We start from the raw sequence: 26,034 nt of genomic DNA on the forward strand, positions 1-26,034 counted from the left end.
AAAAAAAGGTACTTCTTTGTGCAAGGCTGAATAAGCTAACCAGCCATGTTGTCAAAACCAATACATTGGCTTCTTTCAATAAATCACTAGTTAAGATCCTGAAATCAATGAGCAAATTACCAAATGGGCTAGAGGAGCAAAACTAAATTGTCTCATTTGTAAACATTCTTCTGTTCCTACATAAGGCAATGAGAGCAATGTGCTTTAACCAGTAGCAGTTATCTATTGACCATAACATGTTTTTGTTACTAATTTTTCTATGCTTTACCAATGCAAGGCACATAACAGATACACAAAATATATAGAGGTTGGAAAGTCTGTAGTAGGCCACCTATTTTCCATTTGTCCAAACTCCAGCTACTAGTGGAAACTAAATGTAATAAGGAATAATCACAGAACTGAATCAATAAGAAAGGCAAGGTGTATCCTGAATGTAGCTCCTAAAAGGTAATTTAATTCTTAAACCACTGAACACTTTTCATGTGACAAACTGCTATATCTAATGGAAACAAACAAGTTCACAAGAGGTGATGTAAAATTTTATTTTACATGTACAAAATAACCATTAACATTTTCAGAAAACCAGTTCTCATTCAAATTTAAAAGGTTTAGCTGTTTTAAAAAGTTATACATGGCTCTTATGAAAGCAGGTTTTGCATATTTACAACTTACATTAAATTAACATTGTTTTTTTAACAGCCCTCCATGTTGTTAGTTTTGGAATACTTCATCTGTGTGTACAGGAGCAATGCAGGTTCTTCACACATATTTAGCACACTGTACATCTGCCCTAAAACGATAAAAGGGGATACAATTTTGAATGACAACAAATGTTATAAAACATGGAACAAAACTCAAAAGATTTAATTAAACCTGCAAGAGCTAACATCTGAATTTTATATCACTTAAGCTATTTATGATTACAGCGAGTATACAGAATTAAATTTATTAAGACACAAGTCAGTAAAACACAAAGCATTTTTTATACAGTCATAATGACAAATACTTCTAAGGCGTGTTTTGTAGTGCAGGGACAAATATTAAGATATTCAAAAACATATACACTCATACTCCTGTATAAGAATGTTCGGTATAAGAATTTTCTCTAAGGCAAACATGAAAAATGTGTACCTCGTCATTCGTTATAAAAACGAAATTTCACTAATCTGAACTTTGAAGTTTGAAAGTGACTGACTTTGGCCGAGAACCTTCTGCAAACATTTGAATTCAGTGCCACCGAACAGCTGTTTCTTTCTGCGCGGACACAAAGCATTATGGTTAAGGACACTGAGGAAGCAGTCCTTTGTTTATGATCACAGCTAAAGCTTGTGCTCTCATTTTCAAAGTGTTTTTTTGTGTATGTTTTGTGTTTTTTTGTAGTTTCTGTTCATTATGGGCCCTAAGGAAGAGAAAGATTCTTTAGCATAATAGTAACAGTATGTACATCATTCTAGCTGATAGCTTGGATAGAGGTCTATTATGAAAGAATAAATGCGAATGACTAATTATTTTACAGCTATAGTTTATAGTTATTTAAGTAAAACTGTGCTGTTCACTAAGCTTGCTATAATGGTCTGTATGGTATTATGTTTAGAGGTTTTTGACATCCTTGTTTAAAACAAAATTTTTTTTTTTTAAATCTTTAGAAATATAACCCATCAGAAGCTTTAGTTAATTTTGTTTAGAATTCATATAAATAACACTGTTAAGTGACCAACAGATACATTATAGATGGGCATGGTAAAATTGATCTCCATGTACAGTATACAATTTACATACACATTCGCATCTCTACATATTTGTCTCTTTTTTACACGTTTCCCAGCTAAGGTGTGTACAAGTGAAAATTTACTTTCTACAGATATATACTGCCTCAAACTACAAAAAGACAATATTGCAATACAAGGAACATCCAGAAAAGTTGGGTGTAATTTTTTGTACCCAAATTCGGCTCAGCTTAAGATGACAAAAGAATGGTTTAAAAGTTTCCTCCAGAATTATCTAACATAAGGGCAATTTCATGGCTGTCAATGATGGTAAGTTTTGTAGTGCAGGGACAAATATTCAGATATTCAAACATCTGAGGTCCTGAGGCAAAAACAAAACATTGGGGCAGCTTTTCCACCTCAAGAAATGTATGGCTTCTTCTGTGGGAAAACTGTTTGGTTTTTACCCAGCAAAATTTAACATGTTTCTCAATGACTCACAACTTCTTCATGCTGACTGAAGAGGCTGACTTTTGTCTCATCTGTCTAGAGAAAATTCTTCCAATAGTCTTGTGGATTGTCCAGATGGGATGTAATTCCCATAAATATATACTGGGAGTTATTAATTTTTCACAGCACTCTTACTACTATGGGAGTTGTACTTCAAATACTATTTTGACACAGTTTACTGGTTGAAATAACCTATGAAAAGTATAAGTGACTTTGCCAGGAATGCAAAAATTTAATTCCCAAGAAACTAAATCTTAGCATTAACCGATCAGAAAACTGTGACTGTATATGAAATAAAGGTTTGTAATGTAAAAGGCTTGTAAAATAAGAGCCAGCTATATGATATACCAATTACACAATATAGAAATGGGTAAGAGTTGTGACAGTGGAACACACCTCCCACTGCACAGCGCATGGGAATGCGCAGCTACCACACCGGAGGCTAATCAAGGCTGCGCTTTAAAGATCCCCATGCGCCTGCAGATGGGGTTCTTCGTAGAACCAAATGTGTTCCCCTCACAGGTGACACAAACATTTACTCCGATCCACGAAAGGATTCTCTCTTATACTAGAGAACAGAAACATCTGCAGACGACTGCACAGAAAACAACAAGCGCTCTGCAGGTGCTCAGGCAGCTTCCTATTACATCCAACACTATCACAGAGTTAATCCTGAACAATGGAAAGAAGGCTCTCAGTACAGAAAAATATTCTGTTAGGGAATTTGTTTAAACATTCTTTCAGGCTATAAAAGAAACTCAATTGTAACAAAAAGGTCACATTTTTATGTGCCTGTAAAAAAACAAACAACAACACAATCAGAAAGTCTTATTAACATATTAGGGCAAAACATACCATTACCATTTTTAATATTTACACCTCCTCATTAAAGTTATAGGATCTTAAATCAAGTATCAGCCAAAGATGGTGTCCAATGCTGGATATTTTTTTACAAAACTATAGCATTGCTAGCAATTACTTGTGTAGCGGCTTACTATAAAAAGTTCTTTAGCAATTACTTTGGTCAACAAAATTCCCATACCAGGTGAAATGCAGAAAACATCTCCTGAAGAAAGATTTTGTTCCTGAAGATCAATTTTTACATGGACAGTCCCAGCCAGAACATTGAAAATCTGAAATAAAAACAGAACCGCTTTTCTTAGAACTGTGATTGAATTAAGTCCAGCAGACAGTATATCCTAGCTTTTTCAACATAAAAGCACACATTCTATAATAAAACTGCTATATGGCAAACCATCCACCTGCTCACCTCCCTGTGTATGAACATATAAATTACAAACGCTGTGTGAGTGACAATAAAGACAATTTCATGGGCAACAGAGATTTATGTCCATCTAATGCTGAACTCCGTTTAGCAGCTGTGACACTGCCAGCCCACACTAGCTGTGTCATGTGTTAGTTTTGGGGTTTAATATTTTTTTAGCTGATATTGATTGGTTTAAGCATAATTGTGTCTTTTGTAGTCAGATTATTACAAACTTTATTACAAAATCTTAAATATATCTAATTCAAGCAACTAAAATTGAGCAGCAAAATAACATGCATGCACAAGGACCTGGAATCAATTTAAATAGAGTACATCAACTTACAAAAAAGCATAAGTCATGTAATTTTGAATTAAGCAGAAGAATTTGTAATACTACTCACCATCGCATCACTGACAACTAACTGACTATTTTTTTTCATGAATGGCCCCAACAGGATTTTCCCTTGTGAGAATAAGGGGCATTTAACATTTTTAACCAGCCCCACAAATTTTCCAGAAGATTCATACCAGTCAAAATCATCAAGAACAACAGATTCAGCAAAACCTAGAAAAAATGGAAACAAAAAAAATCTTCATGCTGCCTACTAAAAATCATATCATATGCACACCTTTTCTTCATACTGCAGCATACTCTCGGACTCATAATTGTTCTTAGACTTCTGGCCTCTTATTATTGCCTACAATATCTTGCAATGTTTTTGCTTAATTGTACTGTGCTGTATTCTGTAATACAGTAGTAGGAATACAGCAATAGGAATAATTGTAGTAATATAGCTACATATTTAATTATTTACTGGGCTACATAATTAACACTTAATTGCACATTTTAATATACCATAATCTATTTCACAATTGTACAGAGATCACTGATGCCACTAAAAACTCAAAATATTTATAGCCCAAATTAACACCAAAGACAGTTTTACTTATTCTGCCATAGTGGTGTCTGTGTATTAATTTTTTTTTCCAAGAAAACTTAAATGCAGATTTAATGCATTAATAAAAATTTGCAAATCTGATACAAATTAAGGATTTCCTAAACATTTATTACTATAAAAAGCAATGGTAATTGTATTACATGTGATTGTTGTTGTCCAAGATTTTTTTAGCCAAAGATAAATCCTTTCTTTTTCTGCTGTGGTCAGTTCCATCTGATTTAGTGACATCCCACTTGCTGGATTCTCTGAAACTTGGAGGCAGGATTTTTTGCCAGCTGATGAAAAAGATCAAAGGAACTGTGTCACTTGTTTATCTGCACAAAGGAAGATTCATACTAATGAATTTCTAAAAATATGGAAGCAGTTCAGATCCTACCTAAAAAGGAGTTCTCTTGTTCACAGTCTACAAGTACATCATCTTCATAGTGAATGGTTCTCATTGAGGAAGGTCCACTCTCATAACCCTGATAACTATCAGAAAAATCAATTTGAAGATAATGACAATCTTATCCAAATTTCAACATTCAGGCTAAAAGCTATATATACACAAAATGAACAAAACCAAATTATAACCACTTATAATACCTTGCGCATCCTGAGTGCCTTCCTATACGGAGATGTTGTAGACTGGATCTTCTTTTTTGTTGCTTGCCTCTAATGATATAAAAATATCATTAGGCAAAAGAATGAAGCCTAAGTGCAAAGTTTTAATTGTAAACACTGTAAAAATGGTAAATAAGTTGTAAAGATAATCATACATATTTAAAGTTCAAAAGGTATTACTTTCTCTTTATACATCACAAAAGCGCCATTGATAACTCACATATAACTGACAGAAGGCTGTGCTTCTCTGAAGTGGTGTGCTTGATCACTTGGAATGGAAGACAGCATTTCTTCATTAGCACCCTGTGCTTCAACAGAGACATGCTCTTCACTCACAGGACAAAACTCAGGTATAGACACACAGTTCAGTTTGAGTTCAGAAGCTGGGAAATCTCTAAGAGGAGAGACACCATCCTGGTGATAATCAGCAAGTGGTAGGAAACCACCCAGCATCTCTTGTGTGTTCGGCACTGGTTGGCATTGTGTGTGGCCCTTGGAATGTTGGTGTACCTGAAATGATTTTGGAGCTGCAGATGATATCTGATCTGTTTGAGAAGGAGAGAAATAAGTTTTTTTGGACTTCTGCTTACAGAGTATCTTATTTTTCTTTTCAGATGCTGCTCTTGGAACTGTGGATTCCTTTGTTCTTGGTGTTAATCTCTGCGGGACATTAAGAGGAGTACAGATGGCATCAAAAGAAGCTAAAGAGGCTCTTAAGTTCCTGGGGCCATTAAGGTAGTCCGCTATGATTGGTTGTTTAATTTTTGAATGTTTAGGTTTAAAATTTGCTGCAGTGGGTCCGGAAACAGTATCTGAAAGAGTGTTGCAATCCTTCCTCTCTTCCCCTGAACAAACTTTCTTTAAGTTGACATTGTTTGCTCTCCTTTCCATGCATTTATTTACACTACTTCGTTTAAGTATGGACGCCTGTTTTCGGCTTGGTTTAGCTGCACTTGAACCAGGCTGACCAGGGTCTTTTGGTTCCCACCAGTTGCCAGGAGGCTTTCTCTGACGTTTTTGGTGCACTGGGCTAGAAAAATACCCTCCTCTAGGTATCTCTAGCTGTTTCTGAATTGTCGAAAGAGTCTTCAATATATGCCGTTCAGGCAGGCTGTGCTCTTCCGAGGGATCTTCGGAAATGATAGCGTGTCCTGGAAATGTCCTCTCTACAGCATAAAAAGAAAGAGAAATAAACGGAATATTAAAAAGCAAATTTACTTAAAGACATGAAAACAAACCTTGCATTAGTCAAAACTTTTGAAAGCTGTAATAGATGTCATAATACAGAAAAGTCAGTAACACAGGTTTTATTTTTCTTAGTTTTGGCCAATGTAATACTAACTAAGAAGACTTCCATTTATTTGTGGGTAAACTATGCCCTCTAGAGTTTTTTTATCATTATAACCCGCTGACCAGTTAATACTTTATACATTACTTCTTTATACTTCAATAAGCAAAAAGAAACACATTTGAAAACTGTACTTCTTTATCTTTTAGTTTTGTGTAAACACCACAATAAACAGCAATGGCATCACTTTAGAATATCAAATGAAAAGCAGAGGCTATTTGAAGCTCATGTACACATTTTGTATTTCCATATAACTGGGAGTACCTGGAAATTATAGCAGATTAGGGACTACTGCTCTGTTTTCCACCCCACACCTTCTAGCCCTGAGTGTCGGTATGTAGTTATTATCTGTGTATGTGTTTTTGCTTTGGTGATGTACAGTGGGTATAGAAAGTCACTACCCCCTTTCAAAATGTGTAGCTTTTGTTGTATGATACTCAGAAAATAAAAACAAATTAAATTAGGCGTGTTACATTTTTATTTACACACAGTAACCCACATTCGCCAAATGAAAATAAAATTCAACAACAATCTGAAAATTAATATTACAAAAGTAAAATACCTTATTTGGATAAGTGAAAACCTCCTTTACAATTGCATTTGTAAACTTGCTCAGGTATAACCAATCACCTTACAGATCACACAACAAACTAATTGGCTCCCACCTGTGGTCAACTGTGGTGATTATGATTAGTTCAGAATAAAAACAGCTGTTTCCAGAGGATTCCACTACTTGGAAGTGCATGTTAAAGCAAATAATCCACTATGGGTGGAAAGGTGCTTTCAAAAGAACCTTGAGATAAAGTTGTGAAAAGGGCAAAAGTCAGGAGATAGGTATAAAAGATTTGAAAGGCTTTAAGTATCCCATGGAGCACTGTCAAGACCATCATCAAGAAGTGGAAGGCGTATGGCACTCCAAACTGAACGACCGAGCAAGAAAGAGACAGGTCAAAGAGGCTACCAAAAGGCCAATGGCAATTTTTAAGGAGCTACACGCCTTTATGACAAAGACTGGTAATGGTGTGCATATGACAATATCACAAGTGCTCCACAGATCTGGCCTGTATGGGAGGGTGGCAAGAAAAAAGCCATCCCTTAAGAAAAGCCACATCAAGTCTCTTTTATGTTTTGCTAAAAAGCACCTTAAGGATTGTGGCCAAGTGAGACCAAAATCAAACTTTTTGGTCAGAATGCAAACAGTATGTCTGGCGAAAACCCAATACATCTTACCATGCAAAGAACACCATTCCTACAGTAAAGCATGGTGGTGGCAGAATCCTGTTGTGGGGGTGTTTCTCTTCAACCGGGATGGGGGCACTTGTCAAGATAGAAGGGAAGATGGATGGTGCAAAATACAGGCAAATGCTTGAAGAAACCCTGCAGCCCTCAGCCAGGAAGTTGAAAATGGGAAGATAGTTCAACTTTCAACATGACAATGACCCCAAGCAGACCGCCAAAGCAACCGTACAGTGGCTGAAGGACAGGAAGGTGAATGTCCTTGAGTGGCCTAGTCAGAGCCCCGACCTAAATCCCATCAACAAATCTTTGGAATGACCTGAAGAGGGCAGTCCATCAATGGTCACCACACAGCTGGACTGAACTTGAACAATTCTGTAAGGAGGAATGGGCAAATATTCCTCTCTTCTAGGTGTGCAAAGTTAGTATAGATGCATCCAAACAGACTCAAGGCTGTAATTCAAGCAAAAGGTGCTTCTACCAAGTATTAACTCAGGGGGGTATTCTCTTATCCAACCCAGTTATTCTTTTTTATTTATTTTTTCTTTCTTTAACTTGGATGTTGCAAGGTATAATTTGTAAATAAAACTGGAAAAAGTGGTGACTTTCTATACCCACTTTTAACTATTTTAGCAAATTAATTATTTAACATTTGCTAAGAAAAGGTTTTCTTAGACGAAACACTCCTGCTGCATCACTAGAGCCCATCCCAAGACTTTTCAGTGAAACAATTCACAACTCCATATCATATTCATTTAAGTTCTTTGTTGATAAGCACTTGCACGATACACTGGTTATAAACTCAATCAGATCAGTGTAGAAACAGTGAACCAAGAGGCTACACCTACTGTATGCTACAAAACGTATTTAAGTTATTTACAATGATCCACCGTTTGATTTAAGCTTTCACTACCTGGTGTAGAAGCTAGCTCCTTGGTTCTTGAAGATAATGGTGGTGATGTGGAAGAAAGTGCTTCTTCTTCATTTACAGAATTAGTTTGCTCTTCACAGATTTCCATGGCTAAAGATGCCGCGGCTTTGTAATTGCTTCTGGTCTTTGAAAGCTTTGACTGTGTCTTTCTTGGCTGTTTAGGCTTTGCTTTTTTGCCCTTCCTGGTGTTAACCTTTAACTGCTGTGCATCACTAATTATTTTTTTCCCAAGCGGAGCCTTGGACAGGTTAGGGCAAGAAGAATGGAGGGGGCTAATAGAATGATCTTCTTCATTAATGTAAGCATCTGAGATTTCCTGTCCATCTCCTTCATGCTGTACTCTCACATGCATTTTCAACTCATGCTCACTTGGTTTTAAAATATCTGAAATTGGTTCTGTATTAGTCTTTTTCCTTTGTCTGGTTGTCTTTTTTGCTTTAGCTTCTGTGGAATTCGAAACTTTGTGCCTTGTATTTCTGGTATGTTGTTTCTTCATCACTGTCTGTGCCTCTGATGCTTGCAAAACTTCAGTCTGCTTTGATTTATGCTTTTTTAATGTGGCTTCTTTCACTCCATTTCTGTTCAAATTCACATTAATGCTTTCTTCCTGACCCATAAGCCACCATGGCTGTGGAGGTTTGCATTGGCGTTTCTCGTGAGCTGGCTTTAAATGGATTTGCTCAGGACTTGTGAGAACACCTATCAATGCTTTCTTTTCAGTCTTGATGTTTTTCTTTAACAATTCTTCTTGAGTTACTTTTGCAGATCTGCACATCCCTTTGGAGTCTTTACTTTTCTGTTTAACTGTATGAAAGAAGAAAAGATGTGTTAGTCTAAGCCCAAAAAGTCTAAGCCACAGACATCTACTATAATTATATTTTCTAATATATTCTATATATTATATTTTCTATAATTCTAAATATATAAATTATCAAAATGTGTAGGATGTGGTCCAAAAATTCACACCTGAGGATAGTCAAAGCCTAGCACTTCAAATGCAGATTGAGTTTTAATAGTCTATTATTTTTTCTAGAGTATAAATGATAAGATTTTCTAACCCTGTGCTTTCTAAAACAGGAGTAAAAATGCCTGAGACTTTCACCTCTCAGCCTGTGTGTACATCCCTTCTTCGCTATGCAGCAAAAATGCTGGTATTGATGGGTTACAGATATGTGGCCACTGACAAGACAATACAAAAATTTATCACTACAGTAAAGTCAGTATGAGTATGGGAGTTTAAACGCCTTGAGAAAGAGGGAGGTGACATTTTAGGTTTCAAAAACACCTAATAATGTCAATGTCTGACTAATTTTATAGTGACTGTTTTCTACTGGTGTCAGTAGCATTTCTGTAACAGGATGCAATTTATAGGGCTTGGTCTTTTATTTCTACCACAACACTATAATATATGTGAGGCTCTAGGTTTCACATTGTCCCACTTTTACTTTAACAGTCAAATCAATCACTCTGCCTAACTCAGCCTGCCCACTGCTCCCGCCTTCTCAACTCTCCCGGCTTTTGTTCTCCTATGCTATATCAGCTGCTGACTTCCCTGTCTTTCTCACACCTGAAGAAGGCTTCACAGCCGAAACGTTGTTTAATTTTTCTCTTTTCATTTTTGAATAAACCTTTACTTGTTCCTTTGCAGCCTACACATGCTGATGCAGCTACCTACTGGAAGTAGATCAATCAGATGGGTGAACATACTTTAGAGATAAAAAAAACATTTTAAGATTTCTCACTGAAATAGTCATCTCTTCCAGCTGGTAGAGGCATTTAATACTTCCAATACAGCTAGTTGGCACTGTAGTTTTGATCAATACCTATCAGAAAGTGGTCTAATTTCAAAAAGTGCATTTGTACACTTATGTTCTTTTTTAAGATTTCCGGAAGTAGGTAAAGCTCAATTATTTCATATTACGGATATGAAATTTCATTTCATAATAGACTGATCTGAGCATTTAAGGCATAGTAAAAGAAAAAAACATACCAAATTAATTAATAATCCATTAAAAACTAAACAAATTAAGTTATTTTTCAGATAGGCTACTGGAATCTAAATGAGATTTCCATGATTGATCATTAAATGGTAAATGTTTTAGGGGTGTTTAATTGATTAATCCTGCAAGTGTATCTTGATAAAAATGTTGATAGATTCAAACTAAACTTAACAATGGCTCCTGAAATGTTCAGTGTCTTAAAGAAAACTGAAAATTCATAAATACTAAATGTTAAACAGTTATAACTGCGAAACTGTATAAACTACTGGTTTGTAAAGATCAGGTTATGCACTGAATCGATGAGGATTATTTTTTAAACTGCTGAGTCTCTTGCAGGGTATGGTTCTTTGGAGTGTTGTATGATGTCATGCAGCTATTTCAACAGAGACCAATTCAGATTCACCACAGTCCAGCACAACTTTGAGAAGTAGGTACAAATGTGATCTTATAATAAATTAATGTTTTAGGCCAATATGGTACTAACATCTGCAAACACTTAAGTCTGTCTTAAAAATGAACTTAATGTTTTCATTGATTGCCGTCATATGCTACTCTGTTCTACAGTAAGGTTTGGAAGGGCAACAATCCTGTTCTATGAGTACAAGGCCATTACCTTGTTCATGACTTCATGTGCCTCTTAGTGTTTCCTTCTCTCCTTACTGGATAAAAGTACTTTCATATAGGTCTTAGGATACAAGGAACATAAGCGAACAACATTCTCCAAGATTAGAAATGTATTTTATAACAAGAGTAACACAATGTTTTACTATTTCTGTAACTAGGAGCACTTGAATACAATATGTAAAACCTTGTTTTCTCCCCTTTATCAACACCTAAAGGGGAGCTTGCATAAATTACACAAAGCCCACTAGAGGACCATATTAAACAACTTTTTATTACATAAAGACCTTTTTAACAGACACTACACTGAAAGATTAATTATACGTCTACATGAATAAAACCTACATTTGGGATAATAAATTATGCTACTGGTTATCAATCTAAAACTATCTAAACCATTAATAGCCAAAAGGATATTAATTGAATTAAGCATTATATAATGAAATAAAATCCTGAATACAAAAAATTGTATATGCACTGACAATAAAAACTCAGCCTTAGACAGCTTAATTTAGATTTTTTAATAATGAATTAAATCCTAAAATACTAGTTAGAAATTTTAGTAAGAACTTCTGTTGGCTTTGTTAAAAAAGTCAGCAGACCTGAAACACTCTGAAAGTGATTAGCAACACTAGTCAGTTGCCATCGTCTGCTGCAAAAGAAAATGATTTTTTAATTGCTATTTCTTCCATAATATTTGAATAAACATTTTAAAATGTATCTGAACACAAAAATTAGAATAAATGATTGATAATGCATAGTAAAATACTGTTTGGCTTTGTACTGTAAGAAGTTATGAAGAAGGGACAGAATATATCACGGGATGTACAATATTACAATACAACGACTGGGTCTGCATGCAAACAGAACCAACAAACTACTTCTGAGACAGTTACTCTTCATATTGTTTAAACATTAATATATACCTAAAGCCTGTGAATATCTGAAATTAACTTTGCTCCAGCACAAATTTTAAATATGGTACCTGGTTTTATAACTGCATCCTCCGTCTCCGAAGAGTATGATGGACAGTGGTCATTGAGATCCCCATCTTTGTTTAAACTTTTGTTGGTTTGTGTTTCTGTACCCATTGTGTTTCTACGTGCATCTGTGAATTTTATTTTGGCTTTTACTGGCACTGGGGCTTCAGTGCTTAATTTCCTCTTTTTAGCTTCCTTTGCTTTTGGTGCCGTCTTTATTTTGTCCTGAACTTGGGCATCTTCATCAAAATAATCATTTTCTTGTTTTTTTGAACTGCTGTCCTTGATGCGTTTCTTCCTGCTTTGTGTACGTTGGGCTTCTTTCTTTTTATTTTGAACCACATCTGCATCCACGTGAGTATTTTCCTTAACAAAATTATTTGTTTGTTTTTTTTTACTGTTCTCCTTAGTCTTTTTTTTCTGACTTTGTTTACCTCGGTCTTCCTTCCTTTTATTTTCACCCGCAGTTACATTTACTATGTTATGTTCATTTTTTGGAGATTTTGCACTGGTCTTTGACGGTTCGGCTTCCTTTGCCGTTTTCTTCTTGACATTCTCATTTATATCATGCTGAGGCTGATTACTTGAAGTACATTTCTTCTTTGGGATGGAAATCCAATTCTCCCATTTAAAATTTTCTTCTTCCAGAATCATAAAATCCTCATCCAGTTCAGGCAAGGGGGGATCTTTCATAGGGGATTCCTTCTTCTTGGTCCTGTGAAAAAGGACAAAGTTATTCACTTCACATTTCTGCCAGACAAGAATAATATGCAGAGATTATATAAACCCGATTTATAAGCCAGGAGATATTGCCACTTAGCTTCCAAGTCAAATAAACTTGTAATTTCCAAATGAGATCAATATTTCATGCAGCGATTACAAACTCCTATAAAAACAAAACCAATTTATCATCAACCATAAATATGCAATTTGTAATGCAATTTCCCATTCCCAAAATGTAAATGTTTTTCTACATATAATCTTACCTCAAAAGTTCAGAACGTCCACGGTTTTTCAACTTCTGAAGGAATGAAGATGTCTCATTTGCCTTTTTTGGTATACTGGTTGTTGCAATGGGGGAATTTTTAGGTTGCTTTTCCACATCCAAAAGAGACTTTTTCCATTTCTCGTGAGGCAGTGCATCTGTGATCTTCAGTTCTTTGGGTGATGGTGAGGGATTTAACAATGCACACTCATCATCTGAACTGAAACAAAAATGTTTAAAACGTGTTAAAACCTTCACCTACCAAGAGCTGATCAGAAGAGGTGCACAGACAGTTTAGGACAATGTAAGGCAAGGCGCAGGTTCGGACGAGTGCGGAAGAGTTCCTAAACCAGATCAGTTATGTGACAATTTTAACTTGCATTTTCAAATGTCCTTATTTGACAGAATTCTTCTGTGGAAGAAATCTAATATTCCCATGCCAGAAACTGCCAGGCTAACAACCACCATCTCACAGAAACTCTCAAAGAATTTAAATTTAAACCATAACTTGATAAAATGGGTCCAAGACTTCTTAAGCTAAAGGTCTCAACAGGTATGACATTCACTACACTTCCAATGGATCACAAAAGGGCTGTGTTTTGTCCCTCCTCCTGCACATTTTGTACACTAATAAGTGTTAGACCAAACATAGACAGCTCAATAAGTTTGCTAATGACACAGCCCTGGTTAGGTTATTGGATACCCAGAAAACCATGCACCCATTCTAAATAATTTTAATAGATGGTGTAATGAGTTATTTGAAGTTAAATTTCTTGAAAAGAAATTAACATTTTAGGAAAAATGCAACACACCTTGAACCTACTGTACTTGGGAAAGGATTAATTGACACAGACCTAAGAGTTGACAAATGCTGTGACACCATTTATAAAAAAGGCCAAAATAGACCCCTTTTTTCTTAGGAAACAGCTATTTCAAGTTATATAGAACTATTTCTACACCTATACATAATAATAAGTTATGTATTAAATTTTTTTTAACATACTGTATCACTTGTTGGTTTGGCAATATCAGATTTATTAATTATAACAGGTTGGGAAAATTAGGTTAAGTAAACAATAAAATCATGGTAAAACAGAAAAGAAAGCTACTTTTTATTTTCTAATACTTGAGTGCCGATAAGAGATGATACTTCTGTGCTTTTATTTGTTTTCTTGAAAGTAAACTTTTACTTTTAATGAATTACTTATTTTTGAAAGTAACAGTACTTTTACTCAAGTAACAATTGAGTACTTTTTACACCCCCGATTCTTGAATTCTTTACCACACCTATGCAAAATCCCATACTCACCTTGTCATCTTCTTAGGTTCTTCATCTGAAGAATGAGTCTCATGTGATGGCACACACAAAGGATTCTCTGCTTTCTTTTTAGCCAGCGATTCAAATTCATCATTGTTGGAACTAAAACTAAAGGAAAATTTCTAAAAAAATCAAACATTTTTCCAAAACATCCGACAGGATCTATTGAAGTATCAGTAATCATACGTGGATTCAACAATAAAAAGGGGCAGATTTGTTATTTACAATTTCTATATGTAAGCTTTAGAAAATTTATCTTAATTAAAAACTAGTTTGTAAAACCTTAAGATTTGTTAAAATTTACCTTTCTATACACTCCCATAGCTATTAAATAGTACAATTTTCATTTGTGAGAATGTACTGCTACTATAAATTTTGAATCCTTGGCACGTGTTATTTTAATTAAGATTATAACAAAATCGAATGACTTTTTTTTTTACCTTTTCTGAGCATTTTCTTCTTCTGGTAATTTCCGACAACACATGGACATCCCTTCTGCTTCTGTGGTTGATGGAATTTTTTCTAGAGTACCAACCTCAATCTCAATAACTGCGGAGATGTCACTTTCTCTACTTAAGTCAGTTTCACAGGCAACTTGACTTGAACTCTCCATTTGCAAAGAGCCTTGGCCTTTTAACGGACTTGCTGTTAATTAAAAGAAATAATGAAAAAAGTGTCTGAGATGTTAAGAGTATTTTAGTACTCAAGGTGCAAAGTAGTCAGAGATGGCAGCAATTTGTTTTGCACAATATCTCCCCCCTTCCTCAATTCTTGCATGTGTCATCACTGTAAATAAGGGTCATTTATAAAGCCACATTGCTTGAAAGATTTTCCTTCCTTTCCCAGTACAGTATTTTCAAGTCATCTAGTGATGTTATAAGTATTGAGAAATGGAAGCACGCTAAATTAAGCTACATTTACACCACTTAAAGCAGGATGATACATACTAACAATTTTCACGATGCTCTCAAGTTTTCATTTTTTTAAAAATAACTTCTACCTCTGTTCTGTGATGTCTTCTGTACCACTGCCGAGTCTTCATGCGATACCTGTAATTGAAAAAATTAAAAACAGTTATGTCCTTAACTTACAATTTAAGGACATAACTGTTTCAATTATAAAATCAATATTATATACAGAGGACTAAAATATAATTTGGTATTCAGCTTTGAAGATGCATAATTTTTATTTTACTTCTCTGCCACTATTTTAAGTGTAAGCAAATTCAAGCAAAATGAAAAGAAAAGGGCTCCACAGCTGAAATGTTTAATCATGTGTTTCTAATTTTCAGTGTGGAATTATTCAATCGTAAGCTTACATTATTTTAAAAATACAGTTTCACATCTGTTATTCACAAGAAACAGAATATCCATAGTCCCATCTATGTTTATTAAGACAGGAGGCAAGAAACTATACTTGAATGTTTTTTTTCATCTTGAGTTTCCTGTGCAACAGCATCTGTACTGTGTCCACATGCTGAACTATTGCAGGGACTAGTACTGAAAAAATCATAGTGTTGTTTCTGTACATCTCTGGCTCTATAGTCACACAGCTCTCACTGTGCTTTTCTTGAAAATGTACTGATTTTACACGGACAAGTTCTGTCTCATATTTTTCCCCTTTCATTAATTGAACATAGTTATTCTTGGCATTCAGTCACAGACAAAAAAAAGGGCATCCTTCACAATTCCCACCGGGTAAACAGCTTAATGTACAAGCTGTTCCAATTTTATTTGTTTTTTTATTTAATCTACTTTTTTTTCATTAGTCTGATAAAACATACACAGCTGTGCAACTGGCTTTAATTAAAAAACGGTTTATTGACAAAAAAACTAAATACAAAGGAAGTTTAAAGTATAGCATGCCCCAGCATGTTTTGTGTATTCTAAAAACTATATTTGGTTTTGTTGATTAAACTGATGGATAGAGTGTAGAACATGTAATTTAAATAATGAATGTGAAAAAGGAGCAGCATGAACTAAAAAGGTTAATAAAACACACACTACAGTGAACAGCAGACAACCACATAAATGAGCCTAAACTGGATCCAAACACAAACTGTACTAACTCAAGTTAGAAGATTTCACTGGTGCCTAGAACAATAACAGTAGAACAATAATATTTATAATGAATGATAGTGTGATCACCACTACAAGTAATTATGTCAATGCCAGTATGAGCTGCTATACATAAGGACATAAGAAAAGGTTACAAATGAGAGGATGCCATTCAGCATATTTAGACCATTTGGTAAGAGTTAATATATATATATAAGGATCTTATTCAGCTAATTCTTGAAAAAAAGTCATAGCCCTTTCTATACTCTCAACCTTAAACTCTGTAGTCTGTTAGTCAGTACAAGACACAAACAATGTATATTTGCATATAATACCCTACACCACATAACACAGCCAAAAATAAAACTAACTGCAGTAAGATAGTGTTGAATGTTACAGCAAATGTTAATATTAAAACATTTTTTTTCATATGACTGTCATTAATGTTCGCATTTGTTACATGAACAAATGTTTGGGCACAACCAGACATTTAGATGGCCCCTTGAGTCTTTGGACACTGGTATAATATTGTAAGCAAAACTTAAATTAACATATATTTTACATAAAGCTAATAGTAATTTTCCTGCTGCTAAATTGAACAATTAAGTAAATATCCATACAGAAAAGGGATGCTAAATGCAAAAATGAAAAAAAGTTCAGCTGTGAAGCTTTCTTCAGGTGTTAAATATTGATAGTTCTATCCACAAACACTTTCATGTAGTTGTTCAATATTAACTTGACTGACTAAAAAGAAACCTTCCTGAAAAATCTGTCAATGGAAAACACCACCCTTTCTAATTATATTTCTGCACTCTTTTCTCCAAATTATTTTCTTTCTGGTTGAACATTGATACTCCATTATCCTGGTTTATACTTGAAGAAAGTCTGTTCTTACAATATAAATTTCAAGTTTTCAATCATATGATGTACACTGGGGTATCCCTTAGATATTTTAAATTTGACTTGCTTGCTCTATGTTTCACAACTAAACACCTTTGGAAAATTATTTTGTTCACAAAAAGCACACCAAAGATGTGAACCATACCGGAATCTGATATTGTGATTCTGATTTTTGTTGACTCAGTAGGATCAATTTCTTGTCTAAACATCTGGGTGTAGAAGAACTCTTAGGGACTGGAGATGGCATATTCATATCACAGAATGAAAGAGGTGAAGAATCTGTAAAAAACAAGATACATTAGACTTGCAAACTTTTGTAATTCTACATACAATATGATTAAAAAAACATTAGCAACACAATTGTTTTTTGTTACATAACCAAGTACTGGGTAAGCCCAATAATGAAAAGCAGGGAAGGCTATTCCTTTAGTTAAGTTACAGAAATTGAGATGTATTTCCTGCTTACATTGAATTCCAAAATTCAAAACCACTTGCATTCTTTGTTTTTTTAAATGAATACAGGAGGCACTTTTATCAAAAGCACATATACATTTCAAAAGGGGTGACTGCTAAATATATTATTCCCAACAATGCTGCTAGAGATATTTAGCCAGGACCCCATATCAGTAGTCTCCTAGGAGGTGAGGTGGAATGATATTAACCAAGATTAGACAGGCTCTTAGTGAAAGCAGCATGCCTCCACTAATGCAGACTCCATTATTATATTGGCGTAAACAATGCTGACATTCATAATTTCAAAAAAACCTTGGAAACAAACAGAAGAGACTACTAATTGTCTAAATGATCCTGCTTGCACAACCCAAAGAAGAATCTAAATGTTCACTATCAACAACTCAATACAACACTTGCATGATTGCATATAATAATCATTACTATTATTCTTATTTCTAACACTTATATAGCACCTTTTCTGGACACTTTACAGGTAATGTGCAGCATTACTCTCATCACTCTGTTCTCCACCACCACCAATGTGCAACACCCACCTGGATGATGCGACAGCAGTCATAGTGCGCCAGTACGCTCACCTATTGCTGGGCAATAATTCGATAACGATAATTATCGTGATATAATTTTAACAAAAGTTAGATAATGTTCGATATACATGTTTATGCTTTGTGCATGATATACGCAAGCGCACAAAATACTGCGCGAGTGCGCGTGCGTGTTGCAGACCGGGCAGCTAACATGGTGGTGTTTACCCACACGGTGGTGGCTGACAGGATTGTAGTTAAAGTGGGGAAATGAGCGACACCGAAGCAAATGTAGTGCTGCCAACGACCAGCTCGAAGGACGATGACATCGTCGACAGAAAAGGTCATTCAACTTCGGTAATTTGGAGATATTTTGACTTTTTACAATCAGACATAAAACAGAGCACTTTAAACTTTGCAGTCTGTCTGAGCCATCTTCTATGTGTGTTTTATCACACTGCAGTATTTCATTTTTCTATTAAGATTTATTTTGTAAATTTTACTCCTGCATATTGTGACATAAAAAAAACTTGAATACTCTCTGCCTCAGATTTGTTTAATGTTTCTGCTGTTTGGCAAGTGTTTGTTGTGTTCTTAAAATAAAGAGTTGTTTCATTTACCAATTAACTGTCTGGTTTCTTCAACTTTCACTCAGGAGAAAAAATCTGCCTTTAAACTTGAAAGAAATAATGATTTGACATTTATTGTGATAATTATCGATATCGACTGATATGAAATTTTTTTATTGTGATAATGCTTTTGGCCATATTGCCCAGCCCTACGCTCACCACACATCAGTTATCAATGGGGAGGAGAATGAAGCTAATTCATAGATAGGGATTATTAGGAGGCCATGATTGGTAAAGGCCAATGGGAAATTTGGCCAGGGTGCCGGGGTTACACCCTTACTCTTTGCAAAAAATGCGCTGGGATTTTTAATGACAAAAGAGTCAGGATGGCACCTTTTTACAGTATAGTGTTCCCGTCCCTATACTGGGGGGGCTTTAGGACCCACACAAACCACAGGATGAGCGCCCTCTACTGACCCAACTAACACCACTTGCAGCAGCAACCTTAGTTTTCCCCAGGTCTCCCATCCAAGTACTGGCCAGGCTCACACCTGCTTTGCTTCAGTGGGTTGTGAGCTATACGGTGATATGGCTGCTGGCACAGTGTGCTTAAATAACAGTCCCAATATCTGACTGGTTATTAAATTGCAAAATTTTACAAATTCCAAATTAACTTTGTGAACTTTGAGAAAGTACTGTATGCTCGCCACACGTTCGCAAACCACAGGTCTTACCACGGGAAAGAGCAAGAGTTCATGCAAATTGTGACCAAAAAAACAGCTCACCTGCTCACTTATCAATAGATTTACATTGAATAATCTGCATGAGACTAATTTATTCCTATATGTTCCTTGCAATTTACCGTACAATTTCTGATTTCTGTTATATTAAATTAAAACCTTACAACACCTACATTACAAACTGCTAATTTGTCACTTTTACTGTAAAAAAAGCAAAAAAAATCCCAATCACAAAATGTCAAAAACCCAAAGTGAAGCGGCAATGAAAACTCAACATTCCTGGAGGGAAATCCAAATAGAAAAGAAAGAAGAGTGAATGGGTCCTGATGCTGAATTCGAATTAGGCGCTAAACTAGATAACAACAATGACGATGATTATAGAATTTTTATTCTTCTTTTAATATTTTTTTCCCGAATTTTCCGCTTAATTTCAGAAGGCTAAGAAAACCATGTCAGGACCTAGCTTTACAAAACCTATTTCAGAGTTTTTTTGTTTCTTTGTTCTGTCAGTCTCAACTTTTTATCTATACTAGTAGACATTTTGGCCATCCCCGGAAAGCATTCGGGGTTCATACGCGTGCTACAACTTGAAAAACTGAATTGACATATAAAATTGATATTTCAGACTTCTTGGAAGTCCCAATCATGCCACTTGCATTATTTTTGATAGTAGCTTAACTTTCCATCTTTGGGATTGTCCATGCAGCAGTTGTTTTGTCCACTAAGGTAACCACAGTCACAATGGACTTATGAACTCCTGGATCTGCAATAATGCCTTCTGCAATTGGTATTCACATTGACATACTGTGCAGTGAAAATCAGCAATAACCATAAGTGGCACATTAAGTTCCAGATAGCAGTCTCAAAGCTCAATCGGCATACAAAATCACCTTCAACAAGCATGTGCGTGCACTCTAATATCATGCTGTACATCTCTAATAGTACAGTCTGACCTAAAAATTTTGAGGTGGGCAGCGTTTAATGTGGTTCCATATAGTCAATGATACACCGGAGACCAGCATCTTTTTTATAATTGAAACGACTGATCATTCAGAGCCATTATATAATAAGTAATTTCTTCAGCCCTGACATCTTCAAATTTCTGTGATCGTTTCAGTGCTTTGTGTCATAATTGCATTCCACTTTTTCAATGATCAGAAAGAGCGACACACCAAGAAAATGAAAGTATAATGAATTGGAAGCAGGAGTACAAAGCCAATAATGGAGAATTTCTAATGACCAAATGCATAAAGCTAATACATTACACAAATAATTCACTCAAGTGTTGCCAAGGAAGAATCTGAAAACATGCCTCACACTGAGCATGGAAAACTCTGTTTAATAATATTAACACTGAAGAGACAGAAGGGTTCTGAGACTGATAAGATTCCATAAATTGAACAGGACCCAGTGATATCCTATAAATAGCAGGAAATTAAATACTCATTTACTGCTATCACAACTTTTACAAAAGTTACTCAAGACAGTTTATACCCATCAACAAAAAAATACTAATATAACTCTTATCCACAGATAGGGCTGCAAATCAATATCAGATAGTTACAGACCAGTAGATCTTACTTATAATACAAATTCAGTTATGGAAATCATAATTAGAACTATACTCAAGAATCACCTTTAGGAGAACAGGATTCTAGGGGATAAAAAAGAGAGGCGTTGCTTAACAAATATGTTAGAGTTGTTGTGAGAAAGCAACTGCAGGAATGGATGTCAACAAAACATACAATGCAGCTTAATTTTCATAAAGTTAAACTGTACATTGTTTAAAAATAGTTACAATTAGCATTCCCTAGTAATTGATGCTCGACGCCATCAAAACAGACACTGGCTTAGGCACAGAACAGCTGAAAGAGAAATTCCAAGACCAGAAAGCGTGGCGAGAGATGGCCTATAGAATCGCCGAGAGTCGGATCCTACTGACCGGATAACATCATCATCAGTGATTATCTAAATGAATACATTTTCAGTTATGAACTGTTATGATTCGTTCACTATATATTTAGGTGTAAAATGTTTTAGACCATTTTGATACTGTCCAAAGGAGGAGGGGCTTCCAGTATAAAGGAGCCCACCAGCCCACTCAGTGGTAGAATAATGTTTGTCATGTGATAGAGGTAGCTTCGTCTGTGTAATTCATTGATTGTTTGCCCGTTTTTCTTACTGTATATAGCTCTGTTATACTGCATGAATGGGCAAGCCACAAAAGCTTCAACCAGGTGGTGAATAATAGATTATGATGACATTGCAGGGATAACTTTAAAATTATTAAGTGTCCTCAGCTATGCCACAGATTATGCTAGTGTTCAGATCTGAAAGTGCTGAAATTGTCGTATTGGTGTCATTGGATTTTTAAAACTGGACAGAGTAAAGTTTTGTTGCTTTTAATGCATTTTACATATACAAAAACTGTATATGATGAAATAGTTTTTAATTTAAAAAATGTAAAAGTCTGCAATGAAATTGAAAAAAATAAGGACATAAGTGCAGTACATATGGTAAGTTATTATAATTTAGATGAAACTGATAATTAAAAAGCTGTATTTAGTTTTGAATGCTAAAATTCAACACATTCAATTAATACAGATCAAATATCATGCATGATAAGTACAACATATTATACCAAAATGTTCACTGAAATACAAGAACAGAATATATGTTAAATAACGTTAAAAGGTAAACTATTAAGTTGAGCTACCTGCTACCAATTCCCTATGGAATAATACACTTCCTCAAAATATCATTAATGATTGCATTTGTACATCTTCAATACTTTTTTCCATCTGCACTCACATTTTAACTGAACAGTAAAAAGATTCCAACCATTTTATTACCTGAATCTTCAAAAACATCATCTAGGACGTGCATATCTCCTCCTCCTTTCTGTATTGTTTCAAATCTGACAGAATAAAGATGAAACTGTCTTACATAAACTGCCAACTTAATGACAAACTGCTTTTAATCAACATCTCATATCTGGAAAAAAAATAATCTGACTGCAGTAAAATCATGATCAAATCAGACAATTGAAAAGTTTACGCTTGACACATCTCAATTATCAAGTTACTGTGTTGAGCAATGTCTTTGCTCTGTAGCAGAAAAGAAAAAACTGAAAAACATTTTATTTGTGTCATTTACATTTTATGTTTTTTTCTGAACACCAGACAGCTCAACATTTAACAATAGTAATACAAAAAAACCACCTTTCATTCTTTTGGGGGAAATACCGTAGTTTTGGAGATGCCCTTCCCTGCAATATATAAGGAAAATGAATAATATTGTTAATACATATAAAAAAATAATATACGGTGTGTTATTGAGAAACGTACAGTATCAGATATTTTAAAAAATATATCTAAAGCAAAAAAACACCTCTAAAGACTCCTTAAAACATTAGACTTTTAAAACATGATTAGTCTTCTAAAAAGAGGGGATAAACAAGTCTATAACCTAGAGCATTAATACAGAAGTCTTCACAAGTCCATGCTAAAGGTGTGCTAAAAAAACCAATTGAACATGAGTATGGCCCTTGATTTTTGTCAGCATAGGTTGAAAAGAACATTAGAAAGGCAAAGTGAACAAAAGGAATATTGCAATGGAAGATAAATCAATAAAATATTTTTCAGTACTATAACAGCGAAAGAACCATAAAGGATTAAATTAAATGTATCCGAGACAAAGATGGCAAACTCCTAGATAATAAAAATGACATGACTGATGTATTTCACACGGAGATGTGTTTCAGGTTCTGGCACGACCCAAACCATTCTAAAGCTCAATAGTATCTTACCAATCGTAATAAAAAAAAAACGGATGTTATTCAGAAGGCACTGATGCAACTGTTCCAATGGTAGTCCACACAGTTGTACTCCATTCAGCTAGTTATGTGACTTCTAAAGACAAATGGTTGCACCAGAACCTACTTAGGTGTATCATAGGAAAAGTGGGTTAATACTTATACAATCAGTTATTTTGTTTTCTTTTTATAATTAATTTATAAAGGAGGATCTGCATAATTTTGATTTCACTTTGACATTAGTGTTTTTTGCTCATCGATGGCACAAAATCCAAAAACATGATGATTTCATATTGTAACACAAATTGTGAAAATGTCCAAGGGGTTGAATATATTTTAGCTGTATCTCGTGGAAGATGAGATTATTTTTATTGCAAGGATTTTATACATATTTTTTCTTTAGAATATTCTTCGGAAAAGACCACAGATACAGAAGACAAAAGCATAAGTGCATTCATTACCATCTAAATAACTTTTTAATTAATCAATCAATTCAATGTTGTGTTGTTCAATTTTTTGAAGGTTTCAAGTTAACCTGACAACCTTACTGCTTAAAGGTGTGCTGTGAGGTGTTTTTCAGGTGTTGCAAAAGCTTTTTTGTTTCAAACTAATCACTTCAAAAAAGGATAGTATTCAGTACAACCAAAAACACAAGGAAAACAACATAACAACACAGAAGTGATGGAGTCTGTTCAGGTGAAACTATGGACTATTTTTGTAATTACCCATGAAAGTAAAGAAAATGGTATGGACAATTATTTTATGTATGTTTGAAACAAAGGTACTTCAGATGTATAAGAAATTTTAATGCAGTATGAATTTAAAACAGTTTCAACAAATGGCTAGTTTAAAACTTCAGGTTAATGAGCTAATTACATGAATGCAATACAAGTACAGCAGCAATAAAGTATGAATGTTATACAACGTTCAAAGAAATGAAATGCATAACTTATTTTTATTATTCCCTATAAGAAAATAATGTTTTTTTTTATCAGTTCCAAGGTTCAGTCTAGACAACAACACAATATAATACCATACAACACAGGCAAATTTGTCTGAAAAATTTAGTGTACATTTTAAAATATATATACATTAACATACATAATTCTTAGACTACAGTCTAGAGCAATAGGCCATTTAATACAGAAATGTCCAATGGTAATCTGACATTCTCTTGTGCTTCTTGGTAAAAACAATTCGTTAGGATGGAAGAATGATCCAAAATCCATCTTTTACATAACGTATTCAATATACAGTTGCCAGAATACATGTCAGTACACTTCACGTAACAAAATACAGGGTGTGAATACTGCTCTCTAAAACACTACAGGCCATAGAAAGAATAACTTGCATATACTTTGCAGAACCGAAAAAAATAAGATGCACACTGCTCAGACATAATATAAAGCTCTAAATCCTAGTTACACCATCAGCAAACACTTCCTTTTAACTAATAGAACACCACCATGATGTGATAAACCCACACAAGATTACTGAACCATAAACAAGGAATGAACGTTTGTTATTCTACAATCAAGCTTATTGTTAAGGAAACCGATTTAACCGCTTCAAATTCATTGATTAACATCAGCCGGACGCTTTTGTTACTGTATGTTTCTGCCAAGTATTCGGGTTGACATTCACCGCAGACACGAAAACATCAGGTAAGGTTACCAGCGACAGGAAGACATTCAGCACCTATAGTGCTTCTGGTTGTTAGCAGATTACCATAAACCCTTTCCCTGAAACAAACGTTTTGACGTTTGAAATCTCATGTCAGTCTGCCACTGCCCAATTGTGAAAATGTCTCCTGTCCGAAGAGACACTTCAAAGTGCATGTCAAATTAACGCAACAAAAACTGTTAAAAGAGCTCTAAAACAGGAGTAGGTTCTGTTTATTATTACGGTTTTCCTAAACATACCAGTTCAGTTTCCGGAAAGTGAGGGTTTGATTTTAAAGAGTACTCACCAAGCTTTGAAGTTTGTTGTCCATATTGTAACGTTTGTTTTCCCAGCTCTTCCTACAGGCCACTATTTTTGAGCTAATTATACAACGAAAAAAAAGTCCAAGCGCAGTTAACCGAATAACCAACTCTTATAAAAGTGTCCCTAGACCACATTATATTCGTGAAAAAAATGGCTTCACATTAATATTAATATGATATTTATTTTGTTTTCTTCAGAGATGTTCCGATCCCCAAACTTCCGCGCGCTTTGGCGGACGACCCACAAACAAACCTTACGCGCATTGCACCACGGGACGAACCAGCCAGTGCCCCCGTAAAACGTCTAAGCTTACCGCATATTTAATTGTAACGTAATTTCCATGTAAAATAGTTTCACTGTGAAATTCGGGCAATGTTTCGAACAAGACGCAATATTATTTGGGGGGTGGCACCAGACTGCAGTAATTTGAGTGTGATCTGTAAAGCTGCCGATGTATTAAGAAGACAAATGTTGCTGAAATGCTCTACCGTAAATCTTCAAAAACTTAA

The 26,034-nt window shown here is 34.9% G+C and overlaps 1 protein-coding gene across 1 annotated transcript; it reads right to left on the minus strand.

Moving 5' to 3' along the window:
* Positions 1–528: 528 nt before the first annotated feature.
* Positions 529–25,780, minus strand: si:ch211-161h7.4 (enolase-phosphatase E1). The gene is made up of 17 exons (XM_015364043.2): positions 25,509–25,780; positions 22,947–22,993; positions 22,578–22,642; positions 17,567–17,700; positions 15,465–15,513; positions 14,905–15,109; positions 14,456–14,572; positions 13,148–13,366; positions 12,167–12,876; positions 8,543–9,364; positions 5,266–6,211; positions 5,028–5,096; positions 4,819–4,913; positions 4,583–4,717; positions 3,885–4,048; positions 3,259–3,349; positions 529–790 (listed from the first exon to the last, which is right to left on the minus strand). The coding sequence occupies exons 1-17, from the start codon at positions 25,530–25,532 to the stop codon at positions 693–695; spliced, it is 3,990 nt and encodes a 1,329-aa protein (XP_015219529.2). The 5' UTR covers positions 25,533–25,780; the 3' UTR covers positions 529–692.
* Positions 25,781–26,034: the final 254 nt, after the last annotated feature.

Source organism: Lepisosteus oculatus, chromosome 3, assembly GCF_040954835.1.
Source record: "Lepisosteus oculatus isolate fLepOcu1 chromosome 3, fLepOcu1.hap2, whole genome shotgun sequence".
NCBI lineage: Eukaryota > Metazoa > Chordata > Actinopteri > Semionotiformes > Lepisosteidae > Lepisosteus > Lepisosteus oculatus.